Source organism: Alosa sapidissima, chromosome 1 (genome assembly GCF_018492685.1).
Source record: "Alosa sapidissima isolate fAloSap1 chromosome 1, fAloSap1.pri, whole genome shotgun sequence".
Classification (NCBI taxonomy): domain Eukaryota; kingdom Metazoa; phylum Chordata; class Actinopteri; order Clupeiformes; family Clupeidae; genus Alosa; species Alosa sapidissima.
The window spans coordinates 37,035,833-37,051,073 of record NC_055957.1 but is presented as its reverse complement, the minus strand read 5'-3'; the positions used below and the strand labels follow the sequence as shown (position 1 = coordinate 37,051,073).

The 15,241-nt window shown below is 43.7% G+C and overlaps 1 protein-coding gene across 6 annotated transcripts in view; it reads right to left on the bottom strand.

Annotated features, from left to right (window-relative positions):
- The window catches only part of LOC121707300 (protein strawberry notch homolog 2-like), a 33,527-nt gene that overhangs the window by 13,003 nt on the left and 5,283 nt on the right, over nt 1-15,241 (bottom strand). For 5 of the 6 annotated variants that reach the window (XR_006031296.1, XM_042089770.1, XM_042089779.1 and 2 more), the window contains exons 4-18: nt 15,042-15,141; nt 10,630-10,776; nt 8,336-8,416; nt 7,962-8,070; nt 7,463-7,623; nt 6,911-7,044; nt 6,622-6,712; nt 6,381-6,524; nt 5,757-5,874; nt 5,400-5,505; nt 4,664-4,817; nt 4,129-4,305; nt 3,836-3,933; nt 3,343-3,425; nt 134-319 (exon numbers count right to left, since the gene is read on the bottom strand). Coding sequence is in view for 5 of the 6 variants with exons in the window: in XM_042089770.1 (XP_041945704.1) it covers nt 134-319; nt 3,343-3,425; nt 3,836-3,933; nt 4,129-4,305; nt 4,664-4,817; nt 5,400-5,505; nt 5,757-5,874; nt 6,381-6,524; nt 6,622-6,712; nt 6,911-7,044; nt 7,463-7,623; nt 7,962-8,070; nt 8,336-8,416; nt 10,630-10,776; nt 15,042-15,141 (1,889 nt within the window). In the remaining variant the exon portion in view is untranslated. Of the gene's footprint in view, nt 1-133; nt 320-3,342; nt 3,426-3,835; nt 3,934-4,128; nt 4,306-4,663; nt 4,818-5,399; nt 5,506-5,756; nt 5,875-6,380; nt 6,525-6,621; nt 6,713-6,910; nt 7,045-7,462; nt 7,624-7,961; nt 8,071-8,335; nt 8,417-10,629; nt 10,777-11,743; nt 11,919-15,041; nt 15,142-15,241 lie in introns of those variants that run through there. The other variant, XM_042089802.1, reaches the window with a different exon arrangement.

Here is a 15,241-nt window from a genome sequence, read left to right as displayed (position 1 = left end):
GAGCAACAGGTCAGACAAAGCAGCCCGACCGATTAACTAGCAGAGAGGGCCAACACTAGAGAGGACAGGATTAGAGGTGGCCAACGAGGCAGCAATTGACAAGAGTGGTGGGGGTGCGTCTTCAGGGCTTCACCTGTGTGACCATTGATGTGGTTGACAAAGATGACGTCATCGTTGTCCTGTGGGGACTCGGGCGAAGAGTTGGAGTCGCTCTCCATTCCGTCCGACTCGCAGCTGCTGCTGTCGCTTATGCTGATCACCTCGCCGACCATGTCTTTACTGTGCTTTGGGTACTTGGGGGGCCTGCCACGGGGCTTCCCTGCAGAAGGAACACGCATGGTAATCTCATCCATCTCATAAATTTGTCGACAAATTTAAAAGCAACTGAACTTTTTCAATGTATTTCACAGTCAAAACAAAAAAACATTTACCATAAAATCCTCAAATTATGGCTGGGATTCTATTAATAGCCGGGCCTCAGATAATAGCCGGGTTGTGGTCGATTCGGACAAATAAAGGCCGGCCCCCAAATACAAGCCGGGGTAATACCGTATTTTCCGGACTATAAGTCGCACCGGAGTATAAGTCAAAAAATGCGTCATGAAGAGGAAAAAAACATATATATAAATTAGAGATGCACCGATATGGAATTTTAGGGCCGATAACGATAACCGATATTTATTGGTTTGTTGTGGCCGATACAGATACGATAACCGATAATATTACTCTTGAAAAAAAATTGTGAAAAGTGATTTGGGGAAAGCATTTAAGGCGAGACACGGCAGGTGAAAACATCGTTTTTTCATGCACTGGTCAATTTCGAGATTTTGAGCTAGTATGTTACCTTAGCATGTATTCTATCACACTACTACAACAAAAAAGTCCGATTTACACATTTAGGTGTTTATTTCATTATATTGTGTCTACTCGCGCCTGTATATTTCTCCTAAATTCAGCAAAAGTTAGCATTCTAACCTTGCATGCACTCCCGCGACCGTGGTCCAAAACATAACATGTGTACTACCGTTGGAAAGCTCTGTTTTTCCTGTATCACGCTATGTGATCCATATATGGACACTTCCTTTGTATCAGCAACCAATCGCGAAAGTTCAAAGGCGAGTCTAGGCTGAGAACGGAATCTCATTGGCTGTCTTTCAAGGCTGTTTTCTCAAAATGAGTTTCCGCTCACACTCTGAGCTCAAAAACTCCACTTCAGAAGCACGTACATACACCAAACTTTCTGGATTTATGCCTAACTATATGTCGAAGATTTCTACAGAGGGGTTTGTTGATATATTATTCCTAGCCTGACTTAGATGACATTTTATGCCTAAAAACATGGAAAAAAGCGATTTTTTAGGGCTAGTGACATAATTTTCTGATTTACAGGATAACAAAAGTAGATATTCATAAATCCCTCTGTAAATGTTTTCCCATCTAATATCTGAACACAATGAAAACATAATTTTGAACTTGGCTGTATCCAATGCTCAGGTTTCGTGCCTTAAACTGTATGCAAATTAGCGCATATTTAATTAGATAATGCCTAATTTGCATATGTAAACATTAAATTACAGCAAACTTGTAATAAATTTTTTTCTCATATTAATGTAAGTAATCAACTGGGGAAGTTTCATAGTGATATCTGCTTGTTAAAAATTTTACCCTATTCACCTGTAGTGTCTCGCCTTAATAAGCATAATTTTATTGCAGTAATTTTACCTACCACCAAATGATGGACAGAACTCATAATAGTCCTCAATAGTACAGCAGTCAACATAACAGTAGCCTAGCCCAACAGTATGTGTGGCTCCTTTAGGTGAACCTGACGTCAGTAAATTGCGAGTGAGTGGCTAGAGTATGAATCGTTTTCATTTAGGACTAAAACACTCATAAACGGCTCAGCTGGGAATAAGTTACAGTATAGCGACCAAATCAGAGTTTGTGAGGGAAACTTAGGTTTAGTTTCAACTGCGGGTAACTGAATAAAGCTGCAACTCCTCAGACTGTATCTTATGTCTGTCTACTCTGTTGCGCACAACCTGCTGCAGCAGAAATGAAAGGGGTTAGCCTCGAAGGTTTTAATAACTTATTATGATGACCTGTCTGGAACTGAAGCAGGAATGGTTAGCATATTTCTAGATAATAATACAAAACCCAAGCTAAAGTAATGCAAATATAATACTAAAACACAACTTAGAACTAGGCCTACTTATGTACTCGTCCCACTAACGAGTTTGTTTATTTGTTTTCCCGACCAGCGCGGTAAAGTGCAAACACATCAGCACAAGACGACTCTAGATAGGGCTGAGCTCCGCTCTGGTAAGGTTAAATGGCGGATCATTCACAAGAGGATTTGTGTGACTTATAGTCCGGAAAATACAGTAATTGCCCATCAGTAGGGCTATCAGTCCACAAGCACTAGAAGACATTGTTTCGATTTAACTCAATGAAACAAAATACCTCTTCTTAATATTTTATATTGTTGGTTAGTCTAATAGGCCGCCGGCCTCAAAGTTGCAAGCCTACTGTTGCCAATGAAAGGTCTCCAAAATGTAGCTCTCAAGCTACCAGTCGCCTGCCGCCCCCTTCTGAGCTTGCCAGAGGCTGAAGCAGTACTAGGCTTACTATATTTACACACAGTTGTTGCTGTGAGGTATTCCAGCCTACGGATTTAATAAAAAAAAAGCAGGCCTAAATCATACATCATTAAAAAATAACTCAATTTAGGCTACTTGGTTATGCAATAAGATTTCCATTAAAGCACAACGCACATTCAATGAAATAAAAAGCGGCTGCCTTGTCTCGCAATAAGCGGGTGGAAATCCAACACGCTTTCAACTACATGAAACTTAGTGATTTCAGTGTCCATCAGTCCCAAAATTTAGCAATATCAAACAGTCCTAAAGTAAATTAAATCCCAAACCAAAACGAAAATCTTCTGCTTTTGATAGCCTGTAGCCGCTCCAAACGGAACGAATGTTACAATAAAAAGAAAAAAATATAACCTTAACTTGCAGTTATCTACGCTAATTTGTTATTGTTCATGAAGGCGTGTCTGGCAAGTTGTTATTTTATGAGTGGCCTTTTAGCCTACTTTATTTCTAAGAATAAAATTCTACAACAGATGCCTAAAAAGAAATAAAGGCCTGCCTCGAATATAAGCCTGCCCCAAATAAAGACCTGTGCTTTGCGCAGCCTAAGTAAATAAAAGACTCTGGTCACAATTTGAGGATTTACGGTAAATCCATTTGTGGAAATACAACTGACGGTCACCACAGGTAAATTCAGTGTAATTCCTCTACAGCCTGGGGCTGCGGCTGCAGGAGGCTCAGGGCTTACGTTTCCTCTTGTTCCCAGCAGGCTTGTCTCTCTTGGGCTTCTCCAGGGGGAAGTGCTTCTGCACCAGCGACTGGAACACACCCCTGTGGAAAACAGGAGCCCAGTTTAGCTTCACCTCGTTTACAGTGGGGTAGAATTACACCACCACCACACCACACTGTGGTCAGGGCTCAAGCTGTGGCGACACCAAAGTGAGGGCTGTGCTTTCTAGGAGGCCAAACGTTATTCAATCTCAGAGGGACCAGTCATTTTCGGCTCATGGCAGTGTGTGTGTGTGTGTGTGTGTGTGTGTGTGTGTGTGTGTGTGTGTGTATATAATGACCATGACCGTACAAAGTATGACCTTGTAATTTATCACAATACATACACACACAGACGGATTACACCCTGCATAGCAGGACAGGATAGTCAGTAAAACAGGAGTAACGAGACAAGTCGTCATGATAGTCTAGCCACAGGGCCCTACAGGGAAGAAAGGTCAGGGGTCACTCACTCAGCGGCAGAGACAAAGCGGTCCAAATGCCCATCATTCTCGTCCAGCACCTCTCTGGTGCGAGCCTCACCCGTGGACTGAAGACCAATCACAATGCACTGCAGACAGACACAGAGGACAAGAACATAAGAATCAAGTGTTGAAGTTATGATAAGGCAGAGTTCACATTATAGACACTGACAGATATGCCACTAATGTGTCATTTTGTCAAGATTTAGGGGCACATCCAACCCCATTCATGTGAACACAGGGAATATAGAGTCTCAAAAGGAAGAGGTAGAGCTCGGACTGACCTTGCCTTGCTCGAGCTCCGTCTTGGCCAGCTCCACTAGCCGGCGCACTTTGGCTGAGATGCAGAGGTATTTGAAGAAGCGCTGGTGCGAGGACCAGAACTGTCCCCACAGGGACTTCCTGGACACCAGACCCAACGTGTTGGCCGCCCCCAGGAACAAGGCCAAGGCCTCCGCCCACTGCACAAAACATAGGGGAGACTCAAATTACAGGCCCACAGCAGGAGGGAAGGTGGCCGTTAAACGGCATCAATCAAGCACAAAACAGATTGCACAAAAACACTGAAATAGTCCAATAGAAAAATACAGATTCCAAATCAAATAATCTGGTCTTTTTCAGCCAAAGAGCTGAATCACTAGAGAGACCAGGCTACAGACCAACACAGTGCAACAAAGACAGGCCCGGGGGCAATTGAGGGGGATACTGATTGAGTCACAGCTGGTCACAGGGACCATGAGGAATACCTACCTCCACCACCCATCCACCAGTCACACATACACCCAGTCCCTGCGTTCGGTTAACAGAACGTGCCCTCACCAGTCTGGCTGCTTTGTTGTACATCAGCTTGAACTCGCTGTCCAGGGCGATCTCCTCGATGCGGAACGACACACCCGCAAAGCTCAGCTGCCGCGCTATGTACATGCCGCTGACCTTCATGTCCATGGCAACTATCTCCATGGCTCCCACACCCCTGGCAAAAAAGTAAACAAGGTCACGGTTAAACTAACCTGGACTGTGCAGGAGGTGTGTGTGACAGCAAACGACCACGCATGGCGAGCCATGATAAAGGCTTTAAAGACATATCCGGTTCTTCCTGTCAGGCGAGGTTTCATTTAGTCGGCCGTTTTTCTTACACATTTCTTCTTGTCAAAACTAATGTAACTATGTTAGCTGTGAGGCATGTCGTCACAGTTAGACAGAAGGATATAATTACAGTACACTGATACTCTGTGGACTACATTAAATCACACACTGAGAAAAGATGTCAGTACGAAGCAGAGTTTCTATGGAGTTACTGTGATGGCATGCATTGACTCTTCATGGAGTGTGAAAACCTGGGCTGGAGAATAAAAGTTTCAGGATTAACATTTCAGCTCATTTCTTCCAAAGCACTCCAGTTTAGAGACACACTAAAACCGGAAACACACTTCACAGTGGTGGCTTTCAGTGCCTGGCTTTAACCCATTCATAACAGCAACATCATGCAGGGAAAAGGTAATCTGTGATGGAAACCGTCCCCAGCAGGACATGCAGCTCTGAGGCATGAGCTGACCTTTTCTCGATGGCATGCAGAAAGTCTTCGAAGGTCTTGAAGGGCGTGCCCTCCCCCCAGATCCCTAGACGGCTCATGTAGATCATGTTCTTTGGCTCAGAGGCACCTAGGGGAACAGGGAGAACAGGGGCTATAAGGAGCCAGAAAACAAGTAGCTGTGACAACTCTGGTGCTCCACTCAACTGCATGCAAAAGGGATTCCCTCATTTGACTGGAGTCCAGCTCTGTCTCTGTGTGGCATGTATGAAGACAGCAGGAGCGGAGCTGATCTGGAGCCCTTGCCCTGTCTCTGTGTGGCATGTATGAAGACAGCAGGAGCGGAGCTGATCTGGAGCCCTTGCCCTGAGGATGACCCACCTGTGGCACTGGCGTACACCACCCTCGCCTTGGGCAGCTTGCTCTGGAGGTCCAGTACAGCCTTGCCCATTTTAGTGGATGTTGCATTTTTGGCTTTGTGGCATTCATCAAAAACAATCTGAAGCAGCTAGTCAAGGACCCATCACACTCTGGACAAGTGGAACATAACCTGGCAGGCATCAAGCGCTATCAAGCAACAAAACACTCCAATTGCCCTATTGTTTGGGTAACACTTTAATTGACAGTATCGACATAAGAATGACATGACACTGTCGTGAACACATGACACTGTCATGACGCATGAAACCTAACCCTAACCTCTAAAGTCTAACCATAACTTATGACAAGAACCGAATGTCACTTAATAACAGAAGCGTTATGTCAACGTTTATGATTTGTTTATGACACGTTCATGACAGTGTCATGTCACTCTTATGTCGACCCTGTCAAGTGTAACCATTGTTTGTTAGCAATTCATCCACTGATTTACAAATGATAATGACAAATCTAAACAGTGATACATGATACATCCCTCCTGGATGGTTTAAGCCCATTTAGGTTTAAAAAGCATTCAGTGTTATAGAAGTAGTGTCCTGTGTTATGGGGACAGATGAAAGAGGATACAACTCCATCGAAGTTGGGTTTGCACCAGTCCAGGATCTGCTTGAGTCTGGTGCGGTGCTGCCCGCCTGCCTGACTCTCACCAATCAGAGCAGAGTATGTGGCGAACAGCACCCCCTCTGAGGTAGCTGTGTCTCCATACTTTATCTGTGGAGGACAGAGCACAGTCAGAGGAGAGAATCTCCACAAGCATTCATTCTGAGCAGACAGTGGACATAGTTGAGTGTGGAAGAGGAGTAAAAACCTTATTTAAAGCATGAACGGGTAAACTGGACGCATCAATGTCTTTGAGATCTCTCTCCGCATCATACTTCAGGTCATTGGAAACACTGAACCTGTAAACCACAATGACCAAAAAAAAAAAAAAACATTTCCCCATTAGCATCAAACCATGGGCAGTGCAGAGAAACAAGGATACATTTAGGCTATCCAAATGACTCAAGATACACACACACACAGACAGACAGACAGACAGACAGACACACACACACAGCAGGGTCTCCAAGATATACGTAAGAGAACAGTCTCCTCACCAGAGGGATTTCTTGCGGCCCTTCAGGTAGTTCTCCAAGATGATGCCGGCCACGGTTCTGCCTTTTCCCACTCCTGCCCCATCTCCAATCAGGAAGCCCGCTCGCTGTCCATTCTGTAGAATCACCTCGTGTTGCTGTATTACAAACACAAACACACATACAATTTATAGTTGCAAAGTATTCACACTGAACAGTCTACAACTACTGATACACTGTTATTAAAAGGTACAGTTTATGATTCAAAGAAGGGTTTAGTTGAGACTTGACATGCTAAGAGCCACTGCAAGTACGCCCAGTCAGTGGTGAAAACGAGCAGTGAAAATGCAGGAATGATTCAGGATCACAGAAGGGAGGCGTGTAATTGGATTGGCTGTTGAGCTCAGATATTAAGAACCTTGTGCGAAACCCAACCGCAGACCACATCTTTAATCTCTCCGTATTCTGGATTCTTCTCTCTCACATCGGGTCCTGCTGACACATTCTGTACCGTGTCAGTCATTCAAACAGTCATTGCCATTAGCATGCAGACCTGGCAGCAGTGAGGGGCTGTACCTGGCAGGCGTAGATGATGGCCTCCAACTGCAGGGCAGACAGCATGCCAGTGTTGATGGCGCTCGCGGGGATGGAGAGGGTGTAGGTGACGTCGGGTGGGGGCACGCTGGACAGGGTGTTGGTCTCCACAACAAAGTCCGGGTGGGAAATGCCAATGGTGGCTATCCGTGGAGAAGAAACGAGAAGTTGATCATTACCAAAACTCCACCTAAATTGAAGTCAGTTAAAGTGGCTTTGAACTGCAAAAATACATAACACCATAAACTGACAGATGAGACCCATAAACTAAGGGCCTATGGTATGGCAGCCAGTGCCTTCAATCCTGTGGTGTGACAGCCCCTGGAACTGACATCACTGAACTGGAACTGAATCATATTCTTATTTGACAAGATTCTATATGAATTTTGTAGCAATTCCATTCAGGATTTCCTGTAGAAAATTTGAACTCAAAAGTTGAGTGGAAACCAGGCATAAGACAGCTTTAAAGAGCAGCCCTTACATTTGGATGGTTTGTATTCAGCGTATGTGTCCACATGGCCCAGCTCCTCTGTTTCCTCTTCATCGGCCTCCTCCTCTTCCTCTGCAGGTGGTGGAACTGGAGCAGAGGGCTAGAGAGAGAAAGAAAGAAAGAAAGAAAGAAAGAAAAATCAGCTTATGTGGCCATCACAACTCACCTGCCCTGGACTCCCCCTGACATAACTGACACCACTCCATTAGTCATGGGAGCGCACTGATGCAAATGAACATGAACAGAGTATGTGCATGAAAGGGTACATGAGCGGAGCAGCACACAGGAGGAGAACAAGGGATGGATGGGTGGATGAGGCTGATCATGTACAAAGGAGGAGGGCTACGAGGTAGACCCGGGGCTACCTGGAATCCTCCCAGTGGTGGTGTGTTGATGATGGCTGACAGGTCGTCCAGACTACTCAAGTCATGAGTTCTGCTCAGGCTCTGCCGATGGTGGAATGAATGATGTCAACAAACAACTGGATACTGACATATATCTACATGTAGATGACAAAGATGATGAAGTCTATTTGCTCCATTCAAAAGCACACAACACAACATTGTCACCAAAACGAGAATAACTAGATCTACGTCAATGTCACTAATGGAATAAATATAGACAGTATGGGGTGGGCATCACAGAGTAACTCACTAATCTATATACGGTCATGGTATTTTGCCCACAATAATATCACCACAATACATTGATTCGGCAATACTCAATACAGTGTTTCCCCTACAGTGTATTTAACAGCGGCGCAGCGCCGCCGCTGGATTTTCAGCGCCGCTGCAACATAATATCACGAGATTCACTTAACACACTGTAAAAGCACAACGGCCAACGTCATCTCGAAATTGTTTTCTGAAAGTCTTGAGTAAGTTAAGTGCATCAAATCCGCACTTAGCCTCTCATTATTCAGGACATATATGCGGCATGATGTGTCAGGTGATTACAAGCCCAAAGACAACTCTGCAGCCCATATGGCTAGCCTACGTTCTGAACATGGTTACATTGTTTAGCTATCCGACTGATGGGGTCTTGCTCCGCCACAGTGTAGCCTATGGTGTCATCGTTCACTTGTAGGTTACACAATAAATAGCCTACTTATAGGCCTGGTGACAATAAAAAATGATATTAGTTATATTTCATCACGAAGCTGTTTGTATGCCGTGAATTCGCTTGTAGCCTATGCCATATGTTAAGCTTGAGCAATTCCTCTGATCCAAAGCCTGCTTTGACACATTGACACTAATGTGAAACATGCATCCTCCTCTCCTAGCCTACATCAAATAAAAGAAACCAATTCATGATTACCGAAATTTATTTAACATGGGGGGGAAAAAGTTTGTTGCGATTTAGCCTACTGTTGTGATGCGGTTCTTTCTGCTGATTGGATTTACGTCCGGTGTCGTCAACTCTGAGAACTCTTGCTCCGGCTGACAATTTTATCCAGAGAGCTGATTTCCCAAAGATGAGCCTCCATCAACATTCAACGACAAATTATTAAAACGTAAGTAATGCAATAGAGTAAACCAATGTGCTACAAGGTGTATGGTCTTAACGTTAATTGTAGCCCAGACTTGTAACGTTAGCGTAGGGCTATATGTAATGTTTGCATGGGAAAGCTAGGCGAACACAGTCTAGGCCTGTTTAAACTTTCTGATAGTTAAAGGAAATATGAGCATATGTTGGCATATACGTATAGCCTAAATTCTGTCCACTTAGCTATAATAGGCTATCACAAACAGACCTTTTCTACGTTTGCGGCATTAGACATAGGAGCCTACATTCTCTTATCAGAAAGACGTGTTCTCATAACTTCAGCGTTCTCTTGACGGTGAGACGAACGGTCGCACTTCAATCAAGTAGCCTAGGTCTTTTTCGAGTTAATTGTGAGTGAGTTGTATGGTAACTGTGGGAGTGATGTAGAAGAAAAGTGAGTATTTACTTTTTTATACGTGGGTTTGTTGTTTTGGGACTGAGAAATAGACTACAAGGAGAGCATCTGGCTACGTGCATGCGTGTCAGCATTAATGGCCCCCCAACAATTCAATTCAATTACCAAAGAGCATTAGAGATGTTCTTTGAAAAGCCCAGAAAAATTAAGTGCTCGCAGATTGGGTGTGGCCTTTGCCATTAAGACAAATTTAAATAAATTGTAAATAATCTTTTTCTGGGTTGTGTCATTTCATTTTTCTTCTATCATTTTTAACCAATAATGTAAAAGAAAGCTGAAAATGTCCACAAAAGAAACACGAAGGTATGATATAAAAAAAATAAAAAAAATGCGCAACAACCCCCCCCAAGTAATAGCACCGCTGCTGGAAAAATTTCTAGGGGAAACACTGCAATACATTGCAAAACGATTCATCTATGATACATCACCATATCTGTGTAAAGAGTTATTCCTCTGAATTTGAGTTCCTTCTTTGCCTAATGTCTATCCCATCAACAATGTGCAGAGGATTACCCTCATTCATTTGATAAGTGCCACCAAAAGGATAAATGTAGTGACTCAAATCACTGATGGTGGAGGATATTTGGCAGCAGCGTTTCAATAACATATTGCATAAAGAAGATATGATATACTGCCAAATCAATATTTTCTCCCCCCTATCTATATATATGTGTGTGTGTGTGTGTGTGTGTGTGTTACCTCTCTCTGGCTAATGCCAGACGTGTTGATGTTGCCCCAGGCCACCATGGCAGTGGAGGTGTGTGGCAAGCTGTCTGCGCCATAGTCTGACAGCGAGTCACGTGGAGAGGAGAACAAGGAGTTGTTGGAGAGTTCATCAATGAGTTCCTGAGAGAGAGAGAGAGAGATGAGAGCAGAAGTTGATCTAAAATTCAACCATCGTTGAACATTTGTCATCTGCATACAATCTCACTTATTCTGAAGCAGAAGCGGCATATTATACTGGAGATAACAGAACACAGGTGCTGTATGTCTGGCTACTAGGCAGCTCAATAATAGTGTGTAAATAATGATGATTGGGGGCAATTTAGTTCACCAGAGGCATATGTCCCTACTATGACTGTACAAGGCTTCATAGCATTACTGTAATTGCATAATAGCTGTAGATGATGGCTGCAAATAAGACCAGACCATTCAATCCCATGATTCTCAATGTATTACTATATGAAGTGTGTGTGTGTGTGTGTGTGTGTGTGTGTGTGTGTATGCGAGAGTGCATGTGTGTTGGGGAGCAGGAGGGGGGAGAGAGAAAGAGAGACAGACAAACAGACATAGACGGAGTGAGTTAAGTGTATTACTTCAAACGTGGCTTCCGGCCAAGATGGTCTTTACAAGTCTGCACAGCCACTTTATCACTCAATTCCATCTTACTTGGAAAACTGATATGTTCCCATACTGATCTGCATGGGAAGCAAGTCATGAGGGAGCGCGACAGGAGCTCACATTTAACTCAGCTACTGTAGTTATGAGTGTGGTCGAAAAGCCCCACTAGAACACAAAGGTCAGATACTGAAGGCCAGTAATTACTTCACAATTAACCACCAGCATAGCTCGAGAGGTGACGTGATGGCAACAATTACCACAAACACACAGACAGGGTCACAGGCCAAACAACATGGAGGACAACCTTCTAAGCCTTCTCTCGACACTTGGAAGCAGCAGCCTAGAGGTAGTATTAAATGCAAAATGCCAGACACAGACCTCCTTCTAAGCCCTTGTTCTCCTAAACTGGCGGAGGATAACACGCACAGACTGACATCTATGCGTGGAGTCGTCTTCATATTCAGGTACAGACCTCCAAGACCACATTCCTTCACCATGCCAGGCTTTGTAGACGGCATGCCATTTTCCACAGCTACTACAGATTACATCTGAGCTCCAAGGGCTCCCTGAAAGCTTCAGTTTCACCCAGGTCATCAACACAAACCCATGGTCTTAAAGGAAGGATTTAGCATGCAGCTAGTGCAGCTGAAAGAAACAAAATGGCCATCTCCCCCACCCACCCTAAACAAAAGGAAATAACCACATAAATTAAGAGTTACAAGCAAGTAGTCATAAATGAAAAGGTACAGGCAAGTCAATGAGCTAAAACATACAAATTATAATATATTATAGACTAGGACATTCCATTAATTTATCTGTGGAAGCCTATTGCTTTTATTTATTTTTTTTTTTTTTTTTGTGCAGTATTGGTTATGCCGCATAACCCCGAGCAAGGAGGAGGGGAAACTCTAGTCTGGGCTTATCCTGTGCTGTAGCCGCCATGATTGAATAAGGCATTAGATGGGTCTGCTTGGACGAGATAAGGGCTTGACGTCTCTACAGCTCTGACATCAAGCTTGCCCTAAAAAAAAACTACAAACCCAAACATTCTAATGCCCTCCCCAGAGAACATGATGCATTTAGAATCGCAGAAACCTGAGAACCATTTCACATTAGCTACACACTCTAATCTCCCATTTGCAGCACTGCCACCAAGAGACTGGCTACATTTAATGCCTCCATCTCTATGGAATACACTGCAGCGTTTACTGTCCTTTTTCAAAGTAGGCATTTGAAATTGCCATTCGAATGGCCTGGCCACCACACTGCATAGCAGCAGTACAGGCCATACCAGTCAAGGGCGCCTCATGCTATAGTGCACATTCTGAATCATTTATGTCTGAAACCCTGAGATGTTTTTGTTTAACTGATCAGAGTAGCAGCACTTTATCATACTGGATAACGTCCCATCTATTTGGTTGGCTCGCAAAGACAGGAGGTTTGGCCACTGGAATGCCCAGTGAGACCTAATCCCACAGCCTAAAGCAAGAGAGTGGACCAAGGCAACGCTGCATCCGCAACATTATAAAGACAGTCAGTGAGTACGGTCTGTCACCACCCACTGCAAGAGGTGGATCTGGCAGCAGGTCCTCAACTGACCGTTTCAAACATGCAGCTCACAAAGCCCAGACACTCCAGGGAAGGACATGCTGTACTTATGAAATTCACAAACGCAGCTACCAATTCAGGACAAAGTGAACAAACGCCTTGAGAAAAGGGAAAAAGACCAGACTGTTGCAATCTGGAGGAGAAGTGAGGAGTGAGTGAGGAGGGAGTGAGCGAGCGAGCGAGGACAGACTCTGCACAGCAGCAGAGACAGATCCTGCCAGTGTGTTTGTGACACAAAGAATGACCCAGTGTTTCCTGAGGGGCCTCGGCGTGAGCGCTCGCTCGCTCACTCCCTCAGCCTCAAGACAGCGACCCCAGAGCTGCCCACAGGGAATCCTCCCACTTCCTCCTCACACAGGAAACAAAACACACTTACACAAAGAATCATTCACAGGGTACGGGGTGCGTGTGTTTTCAAAAAAGGGGTTAAAAATAATATAGGATGGCGTAAGCAGGCATCAGACTCCATGATACCCCTTCCATAGGCTCATAATTCAAAGTTCTGACTTGCAGAACAAGAATCAGAAAATTGCTTTAAATGATGGCAGTGAACAGTGTTCACTTTCAAACACCGGAAAGCACAGGTTAGGCTTAGGTTAGATTAGGTTCATTGATGACACTTTGCAAGACACTCACGTCCTACATGGGATAAGCTGAGCAGTGGTCATCATGTTAGTACACTAGATCATACAGAGACCCCTATATCCCTCACTCAAAGATGGACTTTCACAAAGCACAGGACCTTACAGTGCAGTGGGTTATGATAGAAAAAAAAAACACAATGACATTTTCAACATCCACTCACTAGGACCTGAACTAAGTTACAGCCGACACTGACACAGACACACGTGAAATTTAGGTGAGAAGAAACATCTATCAGGAGCAGGAACAAATAATTTATCAAATAATTACGCGTCAACTACTAATTTACTAAACTTATTAAAATAAATTACTAGTCTTAAAGTGGAGGCCCTCTCCAAACGCACTCATTTCCAATCACTTAATGGCAAAATGAATACATAATGAACAACAATAATTGATTTCCGTGCTAGAAAACAGGGTGGAAATTAGCACCAGGTAAAAGATGTAAGTGGCTGGTGGTATATAACGATTTACTATTTCCACTCCTGCCAGACAAACTACAGTGTTTCCCATACATTGACTAATCTGTGGCGGGGCGCCACAAAATCAAAATCGGCCGCCACAGATTAATATTCTATGTTTAATTTAATTTAAATTAAATATAAGATCAAATCTTTGCATTGCCATTGAGCTGCGCTTTTTACGCACGCAGCCTTTCCTTGCCCCGCCCCGCTCTCTCTCGTAGCCTGCTGCCCCTCCTCTGCATGTGCATTTAACAAAATATTCACGATTGTTGAAGGATTGTTGTTGCCACATAAGCATTGCATAGAAGACGTCTGGCTAAATTGCTATTAAATCCGCTTAGCATCGTGACCATACTGCGCAAATTTGTTCAAAACTGCTGCATTGAAGTTAACTCTGCTAAGGTCTTATCACAACATAGTAGGCTCAATAAAGAGACTAAACTTCAGTTAAGTTATGCAATCAAGCAGTATCTCAAAGCTAACATTAGAATACTGTTTGGATGTCGAATTTAGCATGCTTAGCCTACTTACAGCTGCTTGTCAATTTCATTGAAGGGCTCATTTTATTGACTCTGACACTGAATGTTTGCAAAATCCCGATGTAAATGGAAAAGTGTTTTCCAAAATTCAAAAGTCCCAAGGAGAAGTACGAACCTTTATTTTAACTATGTAGAAAACGTTATGAATTGTATCCACACATCAGCAACCTTTTAACTGTGTTACTCACGAACGTCTTAAAGTGACAGGCACTCAATTAGACCTACACTACCAAGACGATCATAATACCCCCCCACCCCCCCCGTTGTCCAAGTCAGCTACCGCCACAAATTGAATCCAATTCTGTGGGAAACACTGAACTATAATACAACACTTAGGTTTTACAAAACCTACACATAAGCCTAAAAAGGGTTTGTGATCAACATTTTATTGTTCAGTGCGTGCTACTGGAAAGAAAACAATAGTGTTAAGTTTACTTCAAATGCACCAATATTGTGTAAAGGCACAGCACCCCACCCCAAATTAAGCAATATTTCCTTCTTATCTTCCAAGTCTTACCTGAGGAAAATCATTCCTGGTCAGGTCAAAATCATCATGGAAGGGTGCCGAGTTGAACACATCCATTGGCGTCACAGTTGAAGAGGTTGAGCTGTACTGCCTGGTAAACATATACAGACAAGACCAGGTATTGTTTACTAGGTGAGAAGTTACTGGGTGAGAAGTTCTTTTAGATGGCAGCATCAAAATGCAACTGACTG